At 46.6% G+C, this 27440-nt stretch overlaps 1 protein-coding gene across 1 annotated transcript in view; it reads right to left on the bottom strand.

The window, feature by feature from the left end:
- TBC1D22B (TBC1 domain family member 22B) overlaps nucleotides 1-27440 on the bottom strand; it is a 75016-nt gene that overhangs the window by 12339 nt on the left and 35237 nt on the right. Inside the window, exons 9-12 of the mRNA XM_080805718.1 lie at nucleotides 11959-12065; nucleotides 11423-11498; nucleotides 8990-9117; nucleotides 8621-8716 (exon numbers count right to left, since the gene is read on the bottom strand). Coding sequence (XP_080661844.1) covers nucleotides 8621-8716; nucleotides 8990-9117; nucleotides 11423-11498; nucleotides 11959-12065 — 407 coding nt within the window. The remainder of the gene's footprint in view (nucleotides 1-8620; nucleotides 8717-8989; nucleotides 9118-11422; nucleotides 11499-11958; nucleotides 12066-27440) is intronic.

Here is a 27440-nt window from a genome sequence, read left to right as displayed (position 1 = left end):
GCTCTGAGAAGCCTCGCCTAAAGTGGGATGCTCACAACCTGCCTTTGACGGTGTACTCTGCCACCGGGTGTCAGAATAAAACCATGTGTTGCAGTGACCAACTTCTGTGGCTCTCCAGGCTCACTTACCATTTCAGCTTCAGCCTTGGCCACAGGGCAGGAAAGTCTCCTCTTGCTGCTATGCTCTGTCGTTCATCAGTGCAGCATACACCCCAGCGACTCCCTAGTTCACTCTGCTGCCCATCTGGGGTGGGACCAAAGTGTCCATCCTCATCCCATCCCCACAAGGAGCTGGCAGTGCAAGTGAACATTCCCGGGCCAGGCTTTCGGGCTGAGGCTATGGATACGATGGATGAGGAAAGGGAGTCCAAGTTTCCCCCTGATTTCAGGTCAAGCACAGTCTCCTCACAGGCTTCTCCAGAATCAGCCCTCTCTTGCAGCCCTGTCCTCTCCCCCTGTGCTACTCCAGCCCCACTGCCTTCTCTCTGCCTCTTCCCTCCTCCAATACCTCAGCCTCCAATGTCTGCGGGGCCTTTGCTATGGCTGCTCGCCTGCCAGGAAAGCTCTTCCACAGCAGACTTCTGCGTGGCTGGCCGCAGCTGCAAAGTCCTCTCCCTGCCTCACTGCCAGGGAGACGGCCCCCAGCAAAGCGGAGGTCAGGAGCAAGCGCTGAGAAGGGTTGAGTGGGCCTCCCACCGTCCCCAGATGGTCCCCGTTGCTCACTTCCTCCTTCGAAGGCCTGTGGTGTCAACAAGAGACCTCCATAGGCCTCCGTGAGCAGACAGAGCTCTCTCGAGGCTTGCAGCTGGGGGAGAGAAGCACCCAGTCCCCCCTCAGCAGGGCATGGCTGAGTGTGGGAGACCTGCCAGCTATGACTAGGGTGCTCACGTCCACAGTAGACCTCACTCTCTCTGGCCACCAATGAAGGGTGTGCCACCATCACTGCCCATGCCCCTCACCCCCAGTGTCACAGGGCCTCTTGGAGGCCACTGCCCTTGCAGCCAGCAGTCCTAAACCCTACGGTCACCCTTTCCCCTTCAAGCACCCAGGAGGCAAAGAACATCAAGACCTCACTTCATACCAAGATTCCTACGTGAGAAAGGAAGCATGCATCCATTTCGTTTGGGGTAATTTCTACATAGTCAACTGTCTATTTAGTAGAAGGATTTTAGTGTTAGTGTGTTTTCTCCATCATTTACTTTCCTCCCAACCTTTCAATGGTGGCCTCACCGAAAACTGAATCATGTGCCCTTCTCCTATCATGCATGCACTCTGCTGTCTTTTTTTTTTTTTTTAACTTTTCCAGTGAGGCATAGCTTGCTGATGTAACTACACAAATCTTGAGTGTACAGCTGGACAATTTTTACATATGTAGCCACCACCCAGATCAAGCTAGAGAACGCTTCCTGGGCCCCAGAAGATTCACGTTCCTCCACGGTCAGTACTCCCTCCACAACCAGCGACCTGACATAAACCATGAAAAGTCTTGCCTATTCTTGAACTTCACATACATGCTTTCCTACGATCTTATTTCCAAAGTGATCATGGTACCTCTGAATATTTTTTAGTGGCAAAATACTGGCTTAAGGGGAGCCTCTTGGAGAATGGTGGAGCAAAGCAAAAATAAGCTAGGAACATCTCATGGCACCAGAAAGTAAGGAAGTACTTTACGAATGATAGGATCATGGGGCATCTGGGTGACTTAATCGGCTGAACATCTCACTCTTGATTTCAGCTCAAGCTGTGGTCTGGGGATTCTGAGATCAAGCCCCGAGTCAGCGTGAAGTCTGTTTGAGATTCTTTCTCTCCCTCTGCCCCTCCCCCTGCTGATGCGCGTGCGCGCACTCTAAAATAAAGAAAATCTTTAAGAAAAGATTCTATTTATTTATTTGACAGAGAGAGAGAGAGAGACAGCACAAACAGGGGGAGAAGCGGGGGTGGGGGAAACAGACTCCCAGCTGAGCAGAGAGCCTGACATGGGGCTTGATCCCAGGACCCTGGGATCATGACCCAAGCCGAATACAGACGTTTAATGGACTGAGCCACCCAGATGCCCCTAAAATAAATAAAATCATTAGAAAAATGATGGGGTTAAAAAGACAACCTGAAGAAACACCCAAGGGCCAAAGGTGGGACAATCTGAATAGCAAAATAATGACAGTGTAGGATAAACCATGAAATAAACACCCACGAATCTATACTGATATAAATAAATACTTGCATGAATAAAGGGGAGAGCAGAGTTAGCTCTCCCTTAGAGTAGAATGATAATTAATAAATACAGAAGAAGTGGTAAAAATAGAAAATCTCCATTAGGCAAACATCACAGTAACGACTGTTACGGGCAAGAACCATTAATGGATATTAAGATTAGTGGATGAAAGAATGATGCGAAACAGCAGAATTATATAGTATCAAAGTGTTTCCCCAGAAGAAACCTATTAATTACCAAAGGGGAAATAGTAACTTTACAGTGGAGAAGCCTGGTAGACCCACCTCAGGCCAGTGATCTAGGGCAACAGAAGGGGGCCCTGGGTGGCTCAGTCGTTAAGTGTCTGCCTTGGGCTCAGGTCATGGTTCCAGGGTCCTGGGATCGAGCCCTGCATCGGGCTCAGCAGGAAGCCTGCTTCTCCCTCTCCCATTCCCCCTGCTTGTGTTCCTTCTCTTGCTGTGTGTGTCTCTCTCTCTGTCAAATAAATAAATAAAATCTAAAAAAAAAAAAAAAAAAAAGGCAGCGGAAGCAGGCATGCCAGCACCATGTACCTCCTGATGGCATAGCCTGAGGACACGTCACCTCTGCAGTTTCTTCCCCAAAAGCCATGACCCTCAATTTCATCAAAAGAAAACATCCAACAATCCCAAAGTAAAGGACATTCTATAAAATAACTAATCAGTACTCTTCAGAAGTTTTGAAAAATCTTCTTTGTCAAGGAAGACAAGGACTGAGGAATTGTCCCAGATGAGGATCCTGAATTGGATCCTGGTCCAGAAAAAGGACATTAATGGGAAAACTGGTCTACAGATTACTAATATTTTATCAACCTGAAGCTACTGGTTGGGTAATTATAGTACGGCATATAAGCCCTAGGTGGATATGGGTGGCCTATTGGGGAACTCGACTATTTCTGCAACATTAAGCATAAAATTATTTCAAAGTGAAAGAGAGAAACCACTTTTTTTTAAAAACCTGGTTTCAGGGGAGTCCCTCCTCGCCAGCCCCTCCTGAGGCTGACATTCAGCCCCACCAGCACTGGTGACTCTAGTCTGACAGCTCTCTCCGGGCCTGGGCGGGGCTCCAGGACTTCACAGATAGAAGCCCACACCCTCTGCTCCAGCAACTTGGGCCTGTGCCCAGAACTCTGTTGCCTTCAGGGCTGGTGGTCATTCAGGCCCCACCTTCCCACAGAGAGGAGTGTGGGTGGTTCTGAGCCCTGGGAGGGAGGGCTTGAAAAGGAATGAGGAGGTCCCAGGTCCTTCTGGCAGTAGAAGGACAAAAACCCAGGAGCCAGAATAGTAAATCAAAAGGAGGATCTTGGAGCACTTGTTTCTCAGTCTTAAAACAACCAATTTTTTGTTAAACATTTACTTTGTGAGAAGAAAGCCTGAGAGGGATCGAAAATGAAAGGTGAGGAGTGGTGCAGGGTAGAGGAAACCCTGAGAGGAGGAAGAAGAGGGTGACTGTGGGAAGGGGGAGAAACTTGGGAAGGGGGAGAGGGCGTGGCGGATCCTTGCCTGGGATCCTTGAGTAGCTACTGTATGAATTCAGCTCAAGAGCCCCAGAAGGTACCTGGCCAGGCCCCAAGGCCGGAGAGCACAATGCATGTGTGTGGCATGGATTCTGGGTGTCTACCACTGACCCCCTAGGTGAACTTGGGCTAGTTACTTAATCTCACTGGGACTCAGTTTGCTCATTTGTAAAATGGGGGCGGGTAGTTATGACCTACCTTCTGGGACTATTGCAAGGATTAAATGAACAGAAATAAGCATTTAGATTAGTGCTTGGAACACTAAAAGTGCTATGATTTAGTTATTATTAGATTGAACCTTATGACATTGCCAGTATCTGACCATTTTGACCCATAAAACCAATGCCATAAAACTTCACCCCAACATTTCATCATTATTCCATTATACCAGCCCAGGCTGAGGGCCAGAACTGCTGAGCACCACCACCCCCATACTCCTAGCTCTGTTAGAAGGTCTCATTACAAGAAGCCCATAGATCTTGAGCACCTGGGTGGCTCAGTAGTTAAGCATCTGCCTTTGGCTCAGTTCATGACCCCAGGGTCCTGGGATGGAGTCCTACGTTGGGCTCCCTGCTCCATAGGGAGCCTGCTTCTCCCCCTGCCTTCCACCTGCTTGTGCTCTCTCTGCCTAACAAATAAATAAATAAAATCTTTAAAAAAAAAAAAAAGGGGGGGGACCCCCAGGCTCAGAAGTCAGGCCATTCTGCCCCTCCGGTACCTGTGCACGCACACAGAGGTCTCAGGTTCCCCTGCTCAGAGGTCCCAGGAAGGAACCATCTGCGAGTGATCCTCTTGTCACCTTGGTCCCCTCTCCCAGGCAACATGAGCCCAGATGTGCTCAGTCGAGGAGAAGCAGGTGCTCTTCCTACTGGGGGCTTCTGCCACAGCTGTGACACTGTTCTTTGCCCCTGTGCCCTCGGACATCCCCTCTCCAGGCTTTTTTTTCATCCAGCTTGGCAGTTTCACCCAGGATTAGCCTAGCATGGTTTACTCAGGTATGTTACATTCCACTCAGACGTGGGTTCTTAAGGCTTGGTCTTCACTTCACTGAGTACATTTCAGGGAGCAACAACAGTAGTGATAGTAAGTGCCCTGTTCTGAGGCTATGGGCCAGGTACACCATTCTAACCACGTCACATGTATTAATTGTTCAAGCCTCGTAATAGCCCTAGGAGGTGGGTACTCTTATCCCCATTTCACAGGTTAGAAAACTGAGGCATAGAGAGCCAAGTTATTTGCTTAAGTTTGTACACCTAGAGAGGTGGCAGAGCTGGGATTTGACCCCAGGCATTCTGGCTCCACAGACTGTGGCTTACCCACTGTACTATTCTACGGAGTCCCCACCTTTAGAAGGAGGGTCTCTGCCTCTCCCTGACACTCCCCCACTGGCTGCCCCTTACAGGGGCCCCATCCTCCCTGCTCTTTAAGGGAGACAAATAGCTAGTCAGAAACTGCCACAACTCTAACTTTCATATCTGTAATGACTTCACCTGGTTTTATTTCAGGTTGCTGCAGTTTTTTTTTGTTTGTTTCTGTTTTTTTTTAATATCTATTGGGGCACCTGGGTAACTCAGTTGGTTAAGCATCTTCAGCTCAGGTCATGATCCCCACATCCTGGGATCAAGTCCGTAACTGGTTTCCTTGCTCAGCAGGGAGCCTGCTTCTCCCTCTCCTTTTCCCCTTGCTTGTGCTCTGTCATATAAATAAATAATATCTTAAAAAAAAAAAAGATTTATTTATTTGAAAGAAAGCAAGTGAGCAAGGGGAGGGGCAGCGGGAAAGAGAGAATCTCAAGCAGAGTCCCCACTGAGCCCCAGGACCCTGGGATCATGACCTGGGCCAAAACCACGAGTTGGACACCCAACTGACTGAGCCACCCAGGGTGTGCCAAGTCACCGCAGCTTTTAGCCCTAAAACTTCTCTCATCCAGGCTGGGTCAGTCTGCCTTCCTGGGATCCCGGCATTCATTTCCAGAGCTCCTGCTGCGGTGACTTCATTCCAGGGGCCAGTTAGCAGTCAGGCTGAACCTGCCCTCCTCCTCCGCAGAGCTCACTGGCAGCCTCTCACGATCTCCCACGAAGCTCCTGTGCCCTGCTCCCCCGACTGCACCATGCTTCTGTCTCCTAAAGGACACTGCCTGCCTATTTTAACACGGCCAGGCATGTGTTTTCTTTTCTGAGCCATAAAATTGTGGAACGGTGGGGTTAGGAGGAACCCTGCAGATTATCCAGTTTAACTGCCCCTTCTATAAGGAAAGAGGTGACACTAGTCGAGTAGACCAACTGAGGTCTTGACACAGCAGCAGGCACAAATCCTCAGGGTCATTCTGTGGGTTATTGCGAAAGGACCTCAAATCTGGCAGATAATCGAATATGTGACCCAGTAAAGAAGAATATCTCTATGTCTAATGTAGTTTTAAAGGCATCGACTATTATGGTCCTGCGCTCTGCCAATACTGGGAATTGCTAAAAGCCATTCCAGGAATCACCTCCACCTCTCTGAGCTAATCTGGGAAGCACGTCTATCACCCGTGACAAGGCCCTCTGTGCCTGGCTCCTGATAACTAAATTAGACTTCATGCCCTCGATATCCTGCTCCACCTCAAGCACATTATCAAAATTGATCGCTTACCCCAGCACACGGCCATTCCAGCCCCTGGTGCTCATTTATCCTAGGACGTCACCTATGTTACTGGGTGGCAGAAGCCGTGGCTTTTCGACAGCGGCCTGTGGCCCCCTCACCTCAGCTGGTGTCCACTCCCAGGAGCCTACCCTCCCCTTTTCCTTCTGAAGTCCTAACTTGGGCAAGTTGGGGCCTGTCTTTCCATCCACCCGCTGAACAGACTTCTGTTCTTCAACCACTTCACGCCAATTACAGAGACGCACAGCTCAGGGTCACGGGGAGCTGCTGCTGCTCTTGAGAACACCTACGTTATTAGCTAGAACTCCGGAGAACATTCGACCTTCCTTGGCTCTTCCCCCGCTGCTTTTAAAAGATACATATGCCCATTAAAAAAGAAAGAAAAAGGAAACCCTTCCATTCATAAATGTGCAAAGCAGAGAAAGAAAAGCCCCCAGCTGCCCCCAGCGAGAACAACTGTGAGCAGCTCCAGGCCTGTCCCTGCAGACGGCAGAGCCTCGCAGTCCGTCTCCACGATCCCCAAGTCCCCATTCCCCTTCCCTGGGCCTCCTGGAGCAGTGGACTAGCTTTCTACCACCTGACACACACCCTCAGTCTTCTTCACATCCCCAGCCCAGGCTTCCAGGACGCTGCCCCACTCTCCCTGGCCGCCCCCTTGGGCTCCTCGAGAAGGTGTGCCAGGGTCAGGCCAGACCTCTTCTCTCCTCTGTCCACACCCACCTCTTTAGGGGGTTCATTTACTGTCCTGGCCTTAAGGACCATCTAGCCAGGGGTGTGTGGGTGGCTCAGTGGGTTAAAGCCTCTGCCTTCAGCTCAGGTCATGATCCCAGGGTCCTGGGATCGAGCCCCACATCGGGCTCTCTGCTCAGCAGGGAGCCTGCTTCCTCCTCTCTCTCTGCCTGCCTCTCTGCCCACTTGTGATCTCTGTCAAATGGATAAATAAAATATATATATATTTTTTAAAAAGGACCATCTAGCCAAAGGCCCCTCAACATACATATCCCGCCCAGACCTCTCTCTTTTGAGCTCCAGGCTCGTTAAGATTTGCCTACCTAGCTCTCCATTTGGGTGTCTCATGGCATTGCAAATCTGACATACCCAAAACTGAACTCCTGGAAGTCCTCCCTAAACCTGCTCCTCCTATAGCCTTCTCATGAACTCAGTCATCCGGACTCGTACCTTTCTGTCCTGCGCTATACCCAGTTCATCAGGAAATCCCATTGGCTCTATTTGCAAAATATATGCCCACCGTCTGCCCTCTTGTCACATCTCACTGCCACTGTGCAGGCCCAAGCCACCCTCATGTCTCCCCTGGAGGATTCTAGCAGCCTCCTGGGTGGTCTCCCTGCTTCCACCTGTGTCCATACCTACTGTCTCCGTAGAAGCCAGAGTGATCCTTCGAAAATTTAAGTCAGATCATGTCCCTCCCTGCTTAAGGCCTTCTTAGGGCTCTCCATCCACTCAGAGTAAAAGCCCAACTTTACAGTGGCTCTGAAGTCCTCTGTGATCTGGATCCCTTGTGACTTCTCTGGCTTCACCTTTTCCTCTTCTTTGTCTGGACCCCTGTGCTCCAGGCCACACTGGCCACCACTGTGATTCCAGAAGTAGCCAGTCACACCGTTGTCTTCAGGCCTTTGCGCTGGCTATTCCCTCTGCCTGGACACTCTTGCCCCAGATGTCCATGACTCACTCTTTCACCATCCCCGAGCCTTGGCTCAAACATCACCTTCTCAGTGAGCCTATCCTACTTGTTTTGAAACTGTAAACTGTCCATTCCCTACCCCCTAATAATCTCTTTATCCTGCTCTACTTCAAAAAAAAAAATCACTTAACAATTTGTTTAATTTACTATGTTCTTGTTTATTGTTAAGTCTCTTCCCAGCTAGCATATAAGCTCTGTGGGAATAGAGATCTCTGACTTACTTCCCAGTACATCCTATGCCTTCAGTAGTGCCTAGCACACAGCAGGCATTCAGCAAATGCTTGTCAATGAATGAATAAAACATCCTGTCCACATGCTCTGCAGCGTTTCTGGCCCTAAGACCCTTTCGTACACTGAAGAACTCTGGGGCCATTCTGCCCACCAGGAGCGGCAGACTCTTCTGAGCAGCCTGTCTGCTTCCCTCTTCCCAGCCACGTACCTGCCGTGGCCCCGTCTATCTGTGCAGCCCCACGGACGGGGTAACTCCCACTCTGATGCTCATCCTGGCCCAGGCTGGGCTCCTGGCCACTCACCTGGAAGTCCTCCTCATCCAAGATCTCTTTTCTCCACTTGATCAAGAAGGCTGCACACACGTAGAGATGGAAGTGGGAGAACCCTTCTGGTTCAGACTGGGAAGGGAAAGAAGAGTTAGGTCTCCAAGGCCTGACAAGGGGCTGGCTCTGGGCCTCTCGGTTCCGATCCTGCTGCGGCCCAGCACTCCTTTCATGGCTGGACACACACAGAGGCCCGAGCAGATCCTGCAGCGGCCCTGCCCACGAGACTGAGGCCGACACAGAAGCAGGAGGCGGTGGGAGAACCCCCGAGCAGGACAGGCCAGCAGGGTAGGGAGTGGGGTGCCCCGGGCACAGCCTGGTGCGGAGCAGGCTGGGGCCCCTTCATACCTGGTACGTGTCCCACAGGCGGATGGTGCAGCGAAGGGGAAGCTCCCGCATGAGCAGGTTGTTCATCCAGCGGAAGGCAAACTGTAGGTATTCGACCTCGTACCTCCTGAAGTGATTATGTACCTGCTCTGAAACAGCAAGCGTTGTTGGCCCCAAGGGCTCAGCCTAGGGGACTGGACCCTGAGAGGGTCACAACACAAAGGCAGTTTTCATATCTCTCTCCCCGCTCCTCCTGGGGGCACCAGACACGGAGGGGCCAGAATGACATCGGACCATCCCTATGTTTGCTACCACCGTCTCACAGCCATGCTGCCTGGTTAGCGCAGCCCCACACACAGCGAGACCATTTCAACACCCATATTCTAGGTACCTCTCTTCCCTCACAGGCCTGCTCTCACCAGAAAGCGGCAGCCGTGAGGTCCACTTGGCTGCTTGACCCTAATAACTCCTGAGAGGAGAAGACAGAATGGAAAAGAACCATGGGGGTCACCTTGGCCATCCTCCTCCTCCCACCAGGGAGGACTTCCTCCTCAGTAGCCCTACAGATGGCAGCCAGAGGAGACTTAAACACTGCCAGAGAAAGACGTTCACTGACTCCCTCAAGGGCAGCCTCTCCCATTGATGTATTAAGTGATTAACCAGCAGGTGCTTCGCTGTGTTCAGTAGAAACTAGCTCTTCCTGACTCCCACCCTCGGTGTCTGTGCAGCGCGCTAGAACAACCCCAAACCAACCGATCCCTATTCTCGTGACAGCCCTTTCAACAGTGCTCAACAGCATTTTTTTTTTAATTATTATCCTTCTCGGTTTCCTAATCTATAAAATGCAGATAATCATTCATACCTCTGAAGGTTTGGGGGAGGACAAAATGAGAAAACCAAAGTGCTTACAACAGCACCTGGCATGTGGTAAATATGTAATATAATTTTTTGAAGGAATAACTAATAGCAGTGGTTATTTCTGGGGAACAGAATTTAAGGAAGGGGGAGGATGTTTATTTTTTATTTTGTGTTTTTCCAAATTGTTTTAATTTTTCTAATGCGTATTACTTCTATAATTCAGTGAAACAATAAAGACATATACATTTATAAATCCCCTATCCTCAAGTACTACGCCTTTACTGATCAGGTATTTGAGAGGGCAGAAAAAACAAGGAGAGGGCAGACGGTGGCAGAAACTGCAACCTCTGCCCTCTGCAACCTGGGAGGAGGGATGCAGGAGAGCTGGATGTGGGCCCTGCACTGGGGCTAATGGCTGGGTCAGGGCAATGAGACAAAGAGGAAAAAACATCCTATAGACAATGTGTTGGAAATAACTGCAAATCAGCAAACAAGACAGGAAGACTGAGATCCTAAGTCATAAAAGGAAACTGGAACAAATCAGGGAAGGTTTTCGGGAAAAGAGAAGCTGGGGAAGACAGAAAGATACACAGTTTTTGATGGGGTTGGGGGTGGGGGACATTGCTCTGGTGAAGCACAAAATTCAGATAAAAAGCCAGGAATGACATTTCTTAGTTGTGTAGTATCTGGTGGAATCCTAAAAAAGCTTTACAACTTGGCTGGTGCTACAGAGCCCACTTAGCAGAAGATCTCGATGTGAGGTTCTAGGCTATCTTTATGAAACTTAATTCTGAGGTCTCTTGCTGGGTCTCAATTTCATCAGGACTTCCCAAGTTGGCTTTTAGCTCTAGAGTGTGTGATCCCAAGCCAGAGCCAAGGAATTACTGTGAGGCTCCTGCTCCTCAAAGACACCCTGCTTCAGAAAGTGCTATGTCTCCCTCCCTGCTCCCCACTCAGCTCAAACAGGTCATGGGGAGCTGTGGAAAAGGCCTGCTGAGATATCAGCCAGACTTAAAGACCATACAGCAGGCCTAGGAGTCCTAAGTGATGTCACCATGTCAAGGACAAGGTTGGACTACAGGCTTGCTGCTAAATGAAAGCAATGGGGAGCCACAGGAGGGTTCCGAGCAAGGGAGAGACAAGACGAGGACAGTGCTTTTGAATGATGCAGTTGTGTGGCAGAAGGTTTGGAAGAGGAAAGAATGTGGAGGCAAGTTCTTCTAGAAGGAAGCTTCAGAAATCCAGGCATGCTGGACCAGAGCTGTGGCTAGGGAAATGGAGAAGTAAGGGTGAATTTGGAAAGAAAAAAGAGGGGTTGGTTAAGGGGGGAAAAGGCGGGGGGAAGTGAATGTGAAGGAAGATGCTGAGAGAGAATTGACAAAACCTGGTGACAGGAAACAAAGGAGAAAGAACTTGAGGTGCCAGCAAGCTTTTCCCTCCCCTTCCCACCGAGATGCAGAAGAATGCAGTGCCGCCAACGGCAGAGTTGGGGAGGCTCGTGGCAAGGCAGGGTGCTGAGGAGAGGCCCCCAGCACCCTGGCTTGTGTCAGAATCATACTGTGCTACTGCCAGAGAGCTCCCCCTCCCCCAACCTACCATCAATCCGGCTGACAAGCTCTTCCAGCGCCTTGACCTTCTTCTGGATCCCTGGTTGTGCAAAGGTGTAGTTATCCTGCAAATGACAGAGAGGCCAGGATGAACAGCGACTCCAAAGCGTGCTACCATTCTCAAGTTCATTGAAACACGTTTGAAAAGCACAGGCGGTTTTTCCAAAGCTGCTACCAGTGTTCTGAGGAACAAAGGAATCAACAGAACAGCAGGGTGTGGGGAGAGCCTGACAGAGCCTTGCAATATGGGGCACACCACCTGGCTTGGGGTGTAGAGTAGAAAGGAGCGGCACACTCTGAGGACAAAGCCAGGGGAACACAGAGACTTCCTCAGACTCCAGGGGATGCTAGGCCACTGCCTTTTGAAAGCTGTAAAGCTAAAAAAGAGGTGAAGATGGATGGACCGAAACAAGGAAGAGCCATCCTGGATGGGCGACCCTGCCTGCTACAGAAGGGTAAGAAGGTACTCGAAGGCTTGTGGGAGCCCCTGGACCCAAGCCACTCACAAGGGCAGATCCAGCTCACCTGGATCCCATCTAGCAGCTTGCTCATGCACCAAAAGCTGTCAGCTTCAATGCTTCGAAGCATGTCCTGAGACAAATTGGTCACATCAAAGTTCTCCACATCTTCTTCTATAAAACAAAAGGTGAAGAAGTCCAGAGGTCTTCTCTAAACAATGGGGAAAGACAGAGTCTAGTATCTTCAACGGGGTCCTTAAGGCCAAGGGAGAGCTAGGCTAACCTGATGCCCAGGAACAAGGGCCTGACCTCCTCCTCCCCTGGTCAGGTGGGCAAGCATGTTCCAGGAAAGTTCTTGAGAACATCATTACAGCATGGAACAGGCCACTTCTCACACCAATCCCACTGGGTCCAACATACTTTTCTCTTTTGCATTTGTTCATTCAGTTTTAGAAAAAGGCATTTCAGGCCTCATGTTCAATGAGCTATACCCAGACCCTTGGAGATGGTCTGGAAAAATTCTTTGATTTCAGAAATTCAGTAAGCTGTCTGGCATACTCACACTTGTATACATAGTGAGAACGCTGGGAACCAGATGGCCCCTGTGGTTCATTTCAAAGACCAAATCTCCATATTCTGACAAGGCAGACCTACTGTCTCACCACTCAGAAGTGAAGATGAGTGCATGACAGCAGATGGCCCAAACCTGGGGGGGCTTCTGGGATTTAATTTCACCAAGTTGGTAGTTCTTAAATGGGATTCCATAAAATATCAAAACGATAGGATACTCCAAAACAAGGGGGTTCCACAGACAAATATGGTTGAGAAATGGTGTTTCACATATCTTCATCATGGAGATTCCCAAAGATCATAGCATACAGAAGGACATGAGGAGTTATAACAAATTCTACATTAAGTAAATTGGTTTAAACCTATTTATCCAACACTTTCCAGGCTTCTTTAGCCATGGGACCTCTTGTAAAGAAGAGCATCTATTAGCTTCTCATGGAAACCCCACACTAACGATAGTGAGAGGTAGTCTCTCTGGTCAGAGATCTAAGTGGGGACATCAAGAGTCTTCTAGAACCCTGAAGAAGGAAAAGGCCGTGGGAGGTTCCCGTCCTGCCACAGAAGTGGAAGTACTAAGAAAGGCTCTCTTGCCTGACAGGATGGGCCACCTCAACCCACAGGCCCTGTGTGCCCGGCCAAGGCCACATGTGAAAATGCTCAGGCTTGAGTTCTGTGACAAAAGCAGCTTTTCTCCTTAGACCCAGAGCCCTATTTTGAAAACAGAACATTCATTGCAGTCCCTGGTGCTGCAGAGACACAAACATCTGACAAAATGTATTCAGAATCTAGCCCTTTTCATTTACGAGAATTATTACTAAGACCTATGACTGAACCCCCTTGGGACAATGTGTAAAGTTCTCAGATTTTCATCCTGTATAAACAGCATTTTTTTAATGGACATCAGGGGCTAGAAAAACCCTTCTGGGGAGGGTGGGGTGCTTTGTCAGAAAAGCTATAATGCTAGAAACAACCTAAAAGTCTGACTCAAAGTGTGGCCACAGTTAATCCATGCCAAGTGCTAACAGTGGTGCCTAGCACATAGTAGGTACAATACAATTTCTTTTAGGTGAAGTTTATTTAGAATTTGTAATGACACAGGAAAGTCACAGTTTTAAGGGAAAAGAGCAAGATACAAAATTATTTATGGTATACTCTCAACTCTCAACTACTGTACATACAATATTTATGTGTGCTTATATAAGCACAGAGGAAGGACAAAATACATCACAAGGCTTACAGTGTTTATTCCCTAGGTAGTAGGAATAAAAGATTTTTATTTTCTTTAAGCTTTACTAGACTTTTCAAAATTTCTATAATAAGCATAATTTTTACAGTCAGTAAAAAAAATGCACATTATTTCAGGAAAAAAGGGTTCACTACCATTGACTACACCTGCCTTTTATCACCAATAAGGATTTTGTAAACTAACACTAAGCTTGCAGAAACTAAGACTTCAGATAATATATAAAGGTCCACTAGAGAAATCACATTAAAAACAAAAACCTTCCAAGAAATATCTTTCCCCGCTTACTTCAACACTTACTGTGTGCCATATACATACTATGAATTTAGATAAATATCGCTGAGCTCTAAGTCCCAGTTCAGAATCTTCCTTTTTCTCTTTGCTTCTGTATTACATTTCTGAGATGTTCCCGTGGGGCTGTGCATACCCGAGGTTCCTTGTTCCACACATGCCTCCACCACTTTACGTATCCACCCCACCCCAACCCAGGGATGGACTCCTGGGCACCTCCAACTCCCACTACCACAGACAAGTCTGACCCACATGTTCCACCAGCCCACTCTCCAGGGTCGGGTCAGCAGTGTGTGAAGACAGTGCTATTTCCTTGAGTGACTACGGCTGCTCCAACCCACTGTCTTAGGCAGCAACCCCCTCTTTATGAAAGAAGAGGTTATAAGAAAACTGTGAAATCCACAAGAAAGGCTCCAGACAAAAATCCCTCATGCTACTCCCACACACATTTCCCAAATGAACATCCAGGGCTCTGTAAGAATTTGAGGAATCTTTGCCAACTTGGGCACTCTAGAATTCCGGAACACTTCAGTGGAAAGAAAAAAAAAACTGGGAAGGGTAACGAGGAAGAAAGAGCGAGGACCAGCCCTGGCAGCCTGTGGGTTTTTTGTCAGGCAGAACAGTATGGGGCTGAGTATAGACTTGGGGGCCAGACTCAGACCCTGGCTGTCACTCACTAGGTATGGGGCTTCAGGCAAAGGACTTTACTTTGGTGCTCAATGCCTCCTCTGCTAAGGTGGTAACATACTACTGGTAAGTTAATACACAAAGGTGCTGACAACCGAACCTGGCACAAAAGCAGCGTCGTCTAAATGTTAGCTAGTGTCATTGTCATTAAACAAGGAACAAATAATCTTGTATCTCTTTTTAAGCCCCTGTTATTTTGGATCTCTGTTATTTGCAGCCAAATCTAATCTAATCCCAACACGTACCTTAAAAAATAAGTAAATTTTCAAAGCTTTCCATCTCCACCAATTGGCGTAAAGGAGGAAAATCTAACAACGTGAAGTCTTAAGTCGGTAAGATGCTCTACCAATTCCAGTAACTCTCAGTAACTCTACCAATTCCAAACCTTGAGCTGTCCAGGGAGCAAAGGAACCAAGAGACAAGTTGCTGATTTGGGGGGCTCCTGTCTCCCCGTGTGCTGCCCGGATGCCTGGCTTGCCCATCAGCTCACAGACAGTGAGTTCAGCAGCCTTTCAGGGAGTGGGAGGACAGTTTAGTTCTAGTGTTCTGCCTGCTGGGAGGATAAAATTCACACATTCAGTCAAAAACTGTGAGCTGAGTGCACCGGCAAAAAGCAGCCGAGAAAGGGAGGCCCAAATGCTCTCTGAAGAGCTCCATTCAGCATAAACAGTCTGTTCAGAAGGATCATTAAACATTCCACTTGAGAAAATTCAACATATAATTGAAGCTGGAATGGGAAACCAAGCCAGCAAGGGAGTCTTGAATGAGGGCAGCGTCTTTGGTTGTCATTACAGAGCAAGCAACAGCCAGGACCCGACTGGAGGCAATGAGATTTTAAGGATATTTTATGGCTATTTTAAAAGGCAAAGCATCCAAAAAGAGGAAGCCCAAAAGCCCTTTATAAGAATCAAATTGCCCACTCCGGGCTTGACGAGAACATGCCCATTTATTAGCGGATATAATGTACTTGAGTGGTGACTTCAGTCGAGTGTTTATTTTTCTGTGAACTCCACGTCCTGGGCCTGAAACCAGCCCTGTATATGCCTCAAGTACTCCCGGACAGCTCTGGGAAGAACTGGTTGTGCTTAAACTGACAAGAGTAACTTGTCTCGGGGCGCCTGGGTGGCTCAGTGGGTTAAAGCCTCTGCCTTCAACTCAGGTCATGATCCCAGGGTCCTGGGATTGAGCCCCGAATCGGGCTCTCTGCTCAGCAGGGAGCCTGCTTCCCCCTCTCTCTCTGCCTGCCTCTCTGTCTACTTGTGATCTCTCTCTCTCTCTCTCTCTCTGTCAAATAAATAAATAAATAAATCTTTAAAAAAAAAAAAAAAGAGTAACTTGTCTCTTCGCTGCTCCAGGCACTTCCCAAGAACCATCTGTGATTGCAGGGCAACTTCTAGATTTTGTGATCTGCTGGGTCAGAATGATTCAGCCCGACTGGCAGACAGGAGAAGGTTCGAGGCATCAGACTGCAGCCTGTTCCCCGAAGTCTCTGGTTTACCTGATTCCTGTCTTTATTTTTTTAAGACTAGACACATAAGAATACCTCATGTAACGTTTTCGGGACACAAAAGTAAACTGATGAAAGGAAAAAAATAAAATCAGGGCCATACATCTAAAGAATCTCATAAAATAAGAACTTAAATATCTCATCCAGGAAAACGCCGCTTTAAGGAAAGTGTCAAGGAATTCATCTGATCACCTGTATGTAATCATTTTTAAGTGCTATATAAACATATTATTGGGGAGCCTGGGTGGCTCAGTCAGTTAAAAGCGTCTGTCTGCCTTTTGCTCGGGCTGGGTCCTGGGGTCCTGGGATCGAGCCCCACATCGGGTTCCCTGCTCAGTGGGGAGTCTGCTTCTCCTTCTGCCTCTGCTCCTCCCCATGGCTTGTGATTTCTCTCCCTAATAGATAAATTTTTAAAAATGTACTATTGGGCACTGTTCATCTAGCATTTTTGGGTAAGCATATGATGGCAGCAATGGGATGAGGATGCCACTGAAAACCCTAGTACGGAGAGGGTGTAAGGGCTCCTGGAAGGTCAAACTACCTGAAAGAGAAGGAAGAGTGAAGAGAGTTGGTCTCCTCCAAGGTGAAGGTCAGGGGAAAGACTTCTGAGGCTCCTACAGAGCAGACACATGCAGGAGGCGGTTCTGTTTCATGAGGACCGTGTTACAGACCGTGAAAGAGGAAGCATACTGTCTCAATGCTGACCAGGGAGCCCTTCCTGACACTGTGCCTATCAGTCAGTGAGGTGACTACAAGGTAAGGATTGACTCAGAACGATACATGACCCCTGGCAGGGGAGCAGCCTCAGTATACGTGTGTCATGATACCCTGGTTAAAATTATTCTTAAAAACCAACATACTGCCACATTTTCTCCATTTTCCTCAGGTTCCTGTATTACTCTTAACTTTTATTTAGCAAACATTCATGACTGCTGGTTAACTCAGCCCCTCGGCACATGCTGTTGGACCCCATATTGTATAAAACCAGACCACAGGAGTATTCAGGTTAAAGGGGCAAAAGAAGGGCCAAGTCCAGCACACACTTCTCCTTCTAGGACCTGCCCAGAGACCACCCACAGAGATAGGCAGTGTGGCACCAAGACACCGTGGATGTGAACAGGCTCTAGGGAGTCCAGGGCCCCCACTGTCAGCTGCTCAGAGGCTTTTCATCGAGGCTTAAACATCTTGCATATGTTAGCTCTCATAACTTGTCCTCGGTTACAGTTTCTCCCTTATTCTGGGTCAGATGCCAGAGAGACAGAGCCAGCAGGCAGGCACGCACATGCCACTCAGCTCATTGCCAGGGAGAGAACAGGCGAGGTCTGAAAGTCCCACAGATGATAAGCCACAACTAGCCCTTGGAGAACTTCCCTCCTACGAGACAGGACATCCAGCCCTGGACATCCCAGCAAACGCACACAGCACTCTCAAGTGTCAGCTGAAAGTGGTTCAGCTCAACCCTCTGGTGGGGCTGTCCCCAAGAGATGTATGTCGCTGGGAAGAGCCTCCCGCTGGTACTTATAAGATTACTTACTTTATCTATGAAGATGAGGCCAGGAAGCATCTTGAGGAAAGCATCTAAATAAGGGGAGTGCTAATAATTTCCGCAACAACCACACTCCCCAGTTCCCTCCAAACCAACAGCATTACGATAGAAAATGGAGTATCGTTACTATATGATTTAATTTATAGAAAGTTTAGAAACAGGCAAAACTAAGCTGGGTGTTAGATGTCAGTGAAGTAGTCACCTCTGAGGGAGTAGGGACCAGAAAGGAACACGGTGCCGGGGGGCAGAGGGGGAGGACTTCGGCAGTGCTGGAAATGTTCCATGTCTTGACACAGGTGCTGGCTATTTACAGGAAACATATCAAGCTGCATGTATGAGATATGTGCTTTTTATTTATTTATTTATTTATTTATTTATTTATTTTTAAAGATTTTATTTATTTATTTGACACACACACAGAGGCAGAGAGAGCGGCAGGCAAGGAAAGGGAGAGGCAGGCTCCCCGCTGGGCAAGGAGCCCAATGTGGGACTCGATCCCAGGACCCTGAGATCATGACCTGCACTGAAGGCAGATGCTTAACCGACTGAGCCATCCAGGTGCCCTGAGATATGTGCTTTTTAAAAAGTATATTATTCTTCAATATAAAGTTTATATTTTAAAAAGCAAACAAAGAATGTCCTTTAAGCCCATAATGAAAACCCATCATTACTACAGAGGTCTGTCCAGTTTCATCCTTGGCTTCCATACCTCACGAGACAGGGAGGAACAGGATGGGCAGAGTGGGTATCACACACAGAGTAGGAGATGAGGAAGAGAAGGAAGCCTCCTGGGAACGGAGAGCACGTATAACCCCAAGAGCCAGGGACCAAGACATGGCAGCGGAGTCCATGATCCCTGAATATGGGGGGTGGGGGGAGTTCTTACCAACAACTCCTTTTCTCTGAAAATCTGAGTACTATCAAAAAGTAACTGCACGTCTCACCTCTCACCTCCTTCAGGACTTAGCGCCAATGTCCTCTCCTCCTCTCCTCTCCTCTGGATCACTGCCCTGTTTGAAACCTGCTCCTGTCACCACTCTTGCCACCCCTGCTTCATTTTTCTCTATAGCACTCATCACAATCTGGCAAAAACTACCTGTGATTTTATTAATTATCTGTTTCTGCTCATCAGAAGTCAGGTTCTATGAGGGATTTCTTTTTATGTATAATTTACATACAGTAGACTACACATAAGTGCATAGTCCCCTTTTATTTTTTGGAAGAGAGAGGGATCACGTGTGCAAGCAGGGTGGGGGAAAGGGGCAGAGGGAAAGAGAAAATCTCAAGGAGACTCCATGTTCAGCACAGGGCCCGATGTGACCCTGAGAGCATGACCTGAGAGGAAATCAAGAGTCAGACACTTAACCAACTAAGCCACTCAGGTGCCCCCACAGTCTGTTCTGACCCATATATACATCTGTGTAAGAGACACCTCAGTCCAAATAGAGAAACCCAGAAATTTCCTCATGCCCCTTCCCAGTCTCCAGCCAGTCAACCACTGCTTTGATTTCTATTGCCATGGATTATTTTTGAACTCCATTTAAAAAAAATGGAATCACACAGGGATGTCTGGGTGGCTCAGTTGGTCGGACGTCTGACTTTGACTCGGGTCATGATTCCAGGGTGTTGGGATCAAGTCCCACATCGGGCTCCTTGCTCAGTCGGGAGTCTGCTTCTCCTGCCTGATGCTCCCCTGATTTGTGCTTGTTCTCTCTCTCTCTGACAAAAAGTAAATAAAATAAAAACTTAAAAAAAAATGGAATCACATAATGTATACTTTTTTGGTATCTGACTTCTTTTGTTCAACATAGTGATTTTGGGATAGTTTCTTCCACACTGTGTTTATTGATAGTTCATTCTTTTTATTGCTGAGTACGAGTCCATTGGAATTTTCCTGTTCCAGATTATTTGGGTTGGTTTCAATTTTTGTCTATACGAAAAAAGTTGTAGTCTTTAGGAAACTGTACAGTCTTTTGGAAACTGTAAGCGTTCATTGAATAAACACCTAGAAGTAAAAGCCACTGCCTTTTGTCTACTTGATTTACTTATGGTCATATCCCCAGTGCCCAGTATAGATGCTCAATGAATACTTGCTATCCAACTCTTAGAAGAGAGAAAACTTCTGGCTAACTCAGCAAAGCACTGAAATACTGTAATTCACTGCCCTCTGGTGGCCAGCCCCAGCAAAGCCATACTAATCCCCGAAAGTCTTAGAAAGTTATAGTGACATTTTCATTCTGTCATTCATCTAGACACGTATGGAACACCTGTTTTGGACATCAGACTAAAAGCACTGGGAATATAAGATACTTAAAATAGTCTCTGGTCTCAGAGAATCCTACAATCTGGTGACAGAGAGCAGGAAGACAACACAAACGATAACCAGCGTGGTAAAGGGCTACAAAAGAAACGTACAGTGTTATGGAAGGAGCACTACTGGGGTGATGCAGGCAAGGGGAGGGCGAGGGCAAGCTTCCTTTTGTAAAGGATGCATGAGGATTCTCCCAGGGGAGAAGAAGGAAAGGGTGCAGGACAGGCTTTAGATTATACATGTCAATTTGGGACGGCTGAGTTTAAGGGGAGGGAAGGGAGCAGATCCCACAGGGCCTTGCGTAAGCTAGCTAACCTGGCTGCTTGAATCTGTACGTGACAGGGTGTTACCAAAGGGCTTACGCAGAGGAGCTGCATGGACAAGTTTGTGTCTGAATGGTGTATAAGGCAGAAAACCGGAGCAGGGAAAATATGCTTGGTCATTTCAGCATCCAGGCCTGACCCAGGGCAGTCACAGGAGAATGGAGAGGGAAGCAGACTGAGGAAACACTGAGAACTTAAAATCATCATAGCTTTGTGACTCGTCGGATATAGAAGGTTGAAACTCATGCCCAGTTCTTACCATTTCTGACTCAGGATTCAGGAAATGTTGCCTACTAAGAGAAAAGCATGGCCGGGTGTGGGGAGAAAAGGAGTTGGTGAGACACGGAGGCTGAGGAGCCTCAGGGTAGCAGAAATTGCAGGCTGTCCACAAATAATTATTCCCCTCTACTTCTTGGTGAAGGGTACTGGCCACCCCGGTTTCCAGCCTCATTTGTAGCTAGTTATGGCCATATGACTCAGTGCAGACAGAAGAGATTCAAACCCAAGCACCATATACAACCTCGGGAAGTGTCCTTAAATGGAAGGAGTATGCCCTTCTTCCTTTCTTCCTCCATACTAGATGGAATACAGACGTGATGGCTGGAGCACAAGCAGCTATACTGGATCGCAAGAAGGAAACCAGAGGCTGAATGAAAATGGTAGAACAACAAGACAGAAGAGCCTGGGTCCCTGATATCTTAGGGCAGCATAGAAGCCCTGGACTACTGACCTCTAAACTTTCCATGTGAGAGAAATAAGCTTTTCTATCTTAAGATACTATTATTTGGGGTTCCTGGTCACACGTAGCCACGCTAGCCCTAACTGATCATTTACAACATATCCAAGTGGAAATGTCACGCAGGGAACTGGACTCATAAGTCAGAGGTCTGGGAAAGACTTCCCTCCTGGGGGCTCCATGGCCATGATGCTTCTGAAAACATATGCTTCAAGTAAAACTTGAAATGGAAATCCCACTATACCGCTTCCTACAGAAGAGACAAGGGAAAGTGATTTAATACTGTTTCATTTTGTACTGACAGAAACCAGCAGACACCACTCTGTTTTTGAAAACAAGATCACGACCGTGTCTCCTTTAGCACCATCACCCTGGGCCCAGGGTGACCACACCGTTGCCTTATCCGTAGGGGACCCACCTCCCCATGGGCAGCTGGCTTCAGCAGATAAAGAAGCTGCCTGGGGGCCAGGCTAGCAAGAGACAACTTCTCTGTCAACTCAGAGGGAGTCACTTTCACAACAAACATGACACACCACAAAATAAGGTCAGGTGCTAATTTACAGAAGTGACAGTGGTGGGACCGAGCAGATCGGGGAAGAGATACAGAAGAAGCTCTGATAGAGCAGATCCTCCATGCTACAGTTCAGGGAGATGGGGCCGTGGGGGAAGGTCCCCGTGGTGGGACCTGCCCAGGATGACAGGGCAATAGTCTGGCTTATCCCACAGGCAAAAGATACCTGAGGTCCCCTGCTTAGAGAGTATCACAGCAAGAGCCTTTACAGCAGCTCCTTATTAGGACATGACACCATTAGAGAAGGGGAGAAAAGCAGCATTATTACCCAGACAGGAGAATTCGTCTCCTTTTATTTTTTAACATAAGCTCTATGCCCAACATGGGGTTTGAACTCATGACCCTGAGATCAAGAGTCACATACTCTACTGACTGAGCCAGCTAGGTGCCCCAAGAATTTTTCTTGAAGGCAACAAACAATGTTGCATCTCTGTTCAAGAAAGATCTTGAGGCTGAAGAGAAGTCTGAATGCCTTACTTCTTTAAAACTTAATTTATATACCTCAACTAATTAATACATACATAAAATGTGGTATATCTATGCAATGGAATATGACCATCAAAAGGAAGGAAGTACTGACAGAGACTACAACATGAATGAATCTCAAAAATGTGGTAAGTGAAAGAAGCCAGGCACAAAAGACCACATACTGTAAGATTCCATTTATATGAAATGTCCAGAAAAGGCAAACCCATAGAGACAAAGTAGATTAGCAATTGTTTCGGGGTAGAGGGGATGGGAAGCTTGGGGGTGATGACTAAAGGATTCAGGGTTTCTTTGGGGGGGGTGATGAAAATGTTCCAAATTGATTGTGGTGATGCTTACACAACTCTATATACTAAAAACTACTCAACTACACATTTTAGTGGGTGAATTATATGGTATATGAATTACATCTCAATAAAGATGCTACAATAAAAAGAAGCCCACAAAACTTAACTTATAAGTTTATTGTAACTCCAATAAAAATTCTAAAAGGTTCCTACTTCCTGAATTTGGCAAGTTGATTCTAAAGTTCTTGTGGTGGGGAGAAGACATAAACAGACATTTCTCCAAAGAAGACATACACGTGGCCAACAGACACATGAAAAAGGCACTCAACATCACGCACCACCAGGGAAATGCAAATCAAAACCACAATGAGATATCACCTCACACCTGTCAGAATGGCTAAAACCAACAACACAAGAAACAACAGATGTTGGTGAGGATGTGGAGAGAAAGGAACCTTCTTGCACTGCTGGTGGGAATGCAAACTGGTGCAGCCACTATGGAAAACAGTATGGAGGTTCCTTGAAAAATTAAAAATAGAACTCCCCAGTGATCCAGGAATAACACTACTGGATATTTACCCAAAGAATACAAACACAGAAATTAAAAAGCATACATGCACCCCTATGTTTATAGCAGCATTACTTACAATAGCCAAGATATGAAAGCAACCCAAGTGTCCACCAATAGACGAATGGATAAAGAAGATGTTGTGTATGTATATACACAATGGAATATTACTCAGCCATAAGAAGGAATGAAACCTTTCCATTTACAATGACAAGGATGGAGCTAGAGGGTATTATGCTAAGCGAAATCAGTCAGTCAGAGAAAGACTGATACCATATGATTTTGTTCATGTGGAATTTAAGAACAAACGAAACAAATAAGCAAAGAGAGAAAGGGGGCAAACCAAGAAACAGACTCTTAACTGTACAGAACAAACTGATGGTGACCAGAGGGGACGGGCTTGGTGGGGGGGGGGGATGGATGAAACAGGTGATGGAGACTGAGCAGGGCACTTGTGATGAGCACCAGGTGACGTGTGGAAGTGTTGAATCATTATATTGTGCACCTGAAACCAATATTAAATATAAATTTAATTATAAATATAATTATAAATGTAATAAATTTATATTAATTTAAATATAAATTTAAAATAAAATTAAAAAAAAGAAAAAAGTAGATACATAAAGTTCATATGGAAGAAGAGCCATGACAAGTTTTTAAAAAGGATGATGAAAGGGCCCTGGAATAATGACAAAAACACACTATAAATCTCAAAACCCCAAGCTCTGTGCTGCTTGCATAGAAATGGAGATAAATGGAACAGAATAAAGAAGTAGAGCTGTGTAAATAAAGGAATTAGTATTATATTATGAAGAGGCCTGTCATAGCAGCGAAGAAAGGATGGTTATTTATAAAGTGTGCTGAAATAATGAACCACTGGGTTGCACAGGAACTTTAATCTCAACCCTCACCACACGGGAAAGCAAATTAATAATGAAATTTTAAAAGCTAAATGTAAAAACAAGCCCATAAAAAAAGAAAACACGGGAGCACATTTTTGTAATACTGGGGTGGGGAAGTAAAGACTTAATTTTTTTTTTTTTAAGATTTTATTTATTTGACAGACAGAGACCACAATTAGGAAGAGAGGCAGGCAGAGAGAGAGGAAGGGAAGCAGGCTCCCTGCTGAGCAGAGAGCCTGACTTGGGGCTCTATCCCAGGACCCTGGGATCATGACCTGAGCTGAAGGCAGAGGCTTTAACCCACTGAGCCACCCAGGCGCCCCAAGGAAAGACTTTCTAAGCAAGATACTGAATCTCAAAACCGACAGTTTTCGAGCACTGGTTTACTAGTCGTTTGCCAGCCCCTCCACTAAAGGACAGGGCCTGCGCTTGCTGGCTTTGTCTCTCTCCTGGGGCCCATAACAGGAGCTCATTAACACCTGCTGAATGGGCAGATTTGATTACATAAAAATTAGGAAATTCTACATAAGGAGACATAATAAACAAAGTTAAAAGACAAGTGATAGTCCTGGAGAAAAATAATATTAGGTTGAGCCATGGAAAATTCCCATTTTGGGGGGTAGGGGTAAAAATGGCTGAATTTTAGCAATATCATGTGGTGGGACCTAGTATTTTTCACACATACCAGATAAGGGATGACTACATCTAATTTACAAAATCCTACAAAACAACAAGACCAGCAATCCAACAGGGAACAAAGGTAAAGAATTTGAACAAACAGATTGCAAAGAAACAAATGCTACTATGTACCCCTCACTGGAGAGCAAGTGGAACAAAAACTAAAACACAGACCACGGGTAATTTGCCAGACTGGTGAAAAAGAATTAGATTTAGGTATCTAGCGCACCCACACATTAGTGGTCGGAGTACAAACTTCTCTGGAATGTGATTTAGTAGTACTGTTTGGCATGCTTTTAGGACTACCAGTTTCACTTCTGGGACTCTCTTTCAGAGGAACATGTATTTTTTTTTTTTTTTTAAGATTTTATTTGTCTGAGAGAGAGAAAGAACACAAGCAGGGGGAGCCTCAGGCAGAGGGAGAAGCAGGCTCCTCGCTGAGCAGGGAGCCCAATGCAGGACTCAATCCCAGGACCCTGGGACCATGACCAGAGCCAAAGACAGACACTTCACTGACCGAGCCACCCAGGGCCCCTGTTCTGATATTTTTAATGAGCATGTACTTCTACCACATTATTCTTTTAACAGGTAAGGGGCAGTAAGAAATGTACTGCCCTCTTTGGGGCACAGAATGGAGCAGAGGGAGCCATTAGAAGAATGGAAATTAAGTCAAAATACCACTAAATCATATAAAAAGGACAGGTATTAAGGTCAAAAGACCTGGGTATGAATCTGGAAAGCTCGTTAAATCTCTGAGCCTTGGATTTCTCACTTGTAAACTGAGTTGATACACCTACCTTAAAGAGATATTGGGGCCTACTGAATGAAATACAGTATGTTAAAGTGCTTTGCAAAACAGTAAAGTGCTTAAGAACCAGGGTGTTACTGGTTGGCATGGCAAAGCCCCAGGCTGAAAACCGGAAAAACAAGGGCTAAAGCTACAGACTCCCAAGGGGAGAAGAGAGGGATGGGGACTGATGGAGTAAGAGAGAGATTTAAGAGACCCATCAACCAATTAGAATGTCTGGACCCAATTCAAACAAATTATTAAACATATTTATGAGAATCAGAAAAATGTGAATGCTGACTGTATATTAGATTATACCAAGAAGCTATTATAACTTTTTAGCTGTAATAGGGCATTATGGCTGTGGGTTTCTTTAATCACTGTCTTCTAGAAGTACATACGGAAATAATTTATGGGTGAAACGATATGATATCTGGTATTGCTTCCAAATAATTCACAAAGAGGAAAGGGTGGAAATGGACAGAGGTAGGGATGGAACAAGACTGGCTGGTGAAGCCGGGTGAGATATGGAGATTAGTGGTATGATATTTTTCTACCTTTACAAATGTATGAAACTTAACCTATTTAAAGTTTTTATTTAAAAAAAAAAAAATGAATGGACCCCACCTTCATCAGTCTAGGAGGAGGTACTAAGACCCTTCTGAAGTCTGTTGCAGAAGTGAAACTGGGTGGAGCCTTGCCAAGACTGGCCCCAAGGAAGGGCGGAGAAGCCCACGCTTTACTGCATAAAGACGTGGGTCAGCAGGCGGGCTGACAAGTACTAAGATCAGAATGCAGTCACATCTATCAAAGAAAAGCAGGGTGCTCAGTGGGACCGACAGCATGGTGCCTACAGGAAGAAGAGGAAAATTTGGTACAAAGTGTAAGTGGCAGCTAACGGGATAATTAAATATCCAATTAGAACTGCAGCTGCTGCGGATTATTTGGAACTGGCTTGACACTGTTACCAGGATTTCGTGCCAGCATCTACACTTCAAATGTCCGTTAGCAAACGGCTTAATACCTTCCTAGGCTCATCCTTTAATACTATTTCAGAAAAGTGTTATTGCAAGAAGCAACCCCCAAATCCCAACTGATCAGCTGCACCGCTCTTAATAAAGTTAAACACGCAGAAATAAGCTGCCTCTGAAAGCTGACCTATTAATGTGAAGGGAAAATGAAAAGGCCTCTAGCAAAAGCTTTATTTATATGCTTTTGGTAGCTACATTTTAACTTGTCTTTCTTTTGCTTAGGATCCCCTGGTCGAGTGAGCAAGGGTGACCTAACTCCCAGGTCTGCCCTGGTTGCTGCCACTGAAAGGGACAAGGGACGGTGTCATTCAGTTGCCTTATTTTTCAGAGACTGCCTCATTCATAAAAGACCAAAACACCATCCGCTGAGGCTCATCAGAAAACAAGGAGCAAGTTGGATCAAGTGAGACATTTTTACATCTTCACCTTTCAAGGAGCTCTACTCTGGTCTACTTCTCATTAGCCCCCTGCCCTCCAGCACTGGCTTCCTCCAAAACCCACAATAACCCACCACCTCCAAAGCCTAAAGAAAAGGGTTCTAGTCCTTGCTCTGCCACCAATAAGGAGGCAGGGCATCTCATGACCCATCGGTGAAATGAGGGGATGACACAATGGTGTTCTGAGGCTGCCTCCAATGTTCTGATTCCCCCAAGAGCTCCCCCTTAACTTGCTGAGAGAACCAACACGACAGATGGGTTTTCTGGTGAGTCTCTAAGCACAAGCAGTAGAGGAAACCAGGAGGAGGGAGGAGGCCGGAGCTGTAAGAAAACCTAATCGCCCGCATAATATCTACTCATTTTATCCAAAGTGACAAACACCTAATGGGGCAAGAAGAGAAGGAGGAGGAGAGAAATAGAGGTCCTGGAGCTCTCCTAGGCCCCTTCTGCTACCTCCAATATGAGCTGGATTCTGGTGCCCCCAGCTTTCCTCCCCTACACAGCCACATCCCGCTGCTAAGATACGGTATGTGAACTCAAGTATGAAGACCTCACGTACACTCTAAAAATTCAGCTTTCGTGAAGGAG

Source organism: Martes martes, assembly GCF_963455335.1.
Source record: "Martes martes genome assembly, chromosome: 6".
NCBI lineage: Eukaryota > Metazoa > Chordata > Mammalia > Carnivora > Mustelidae > Martes > Martes martes.
This window is presented reverse-complemented; position numbering and strand designations above follow the sequence as displayed.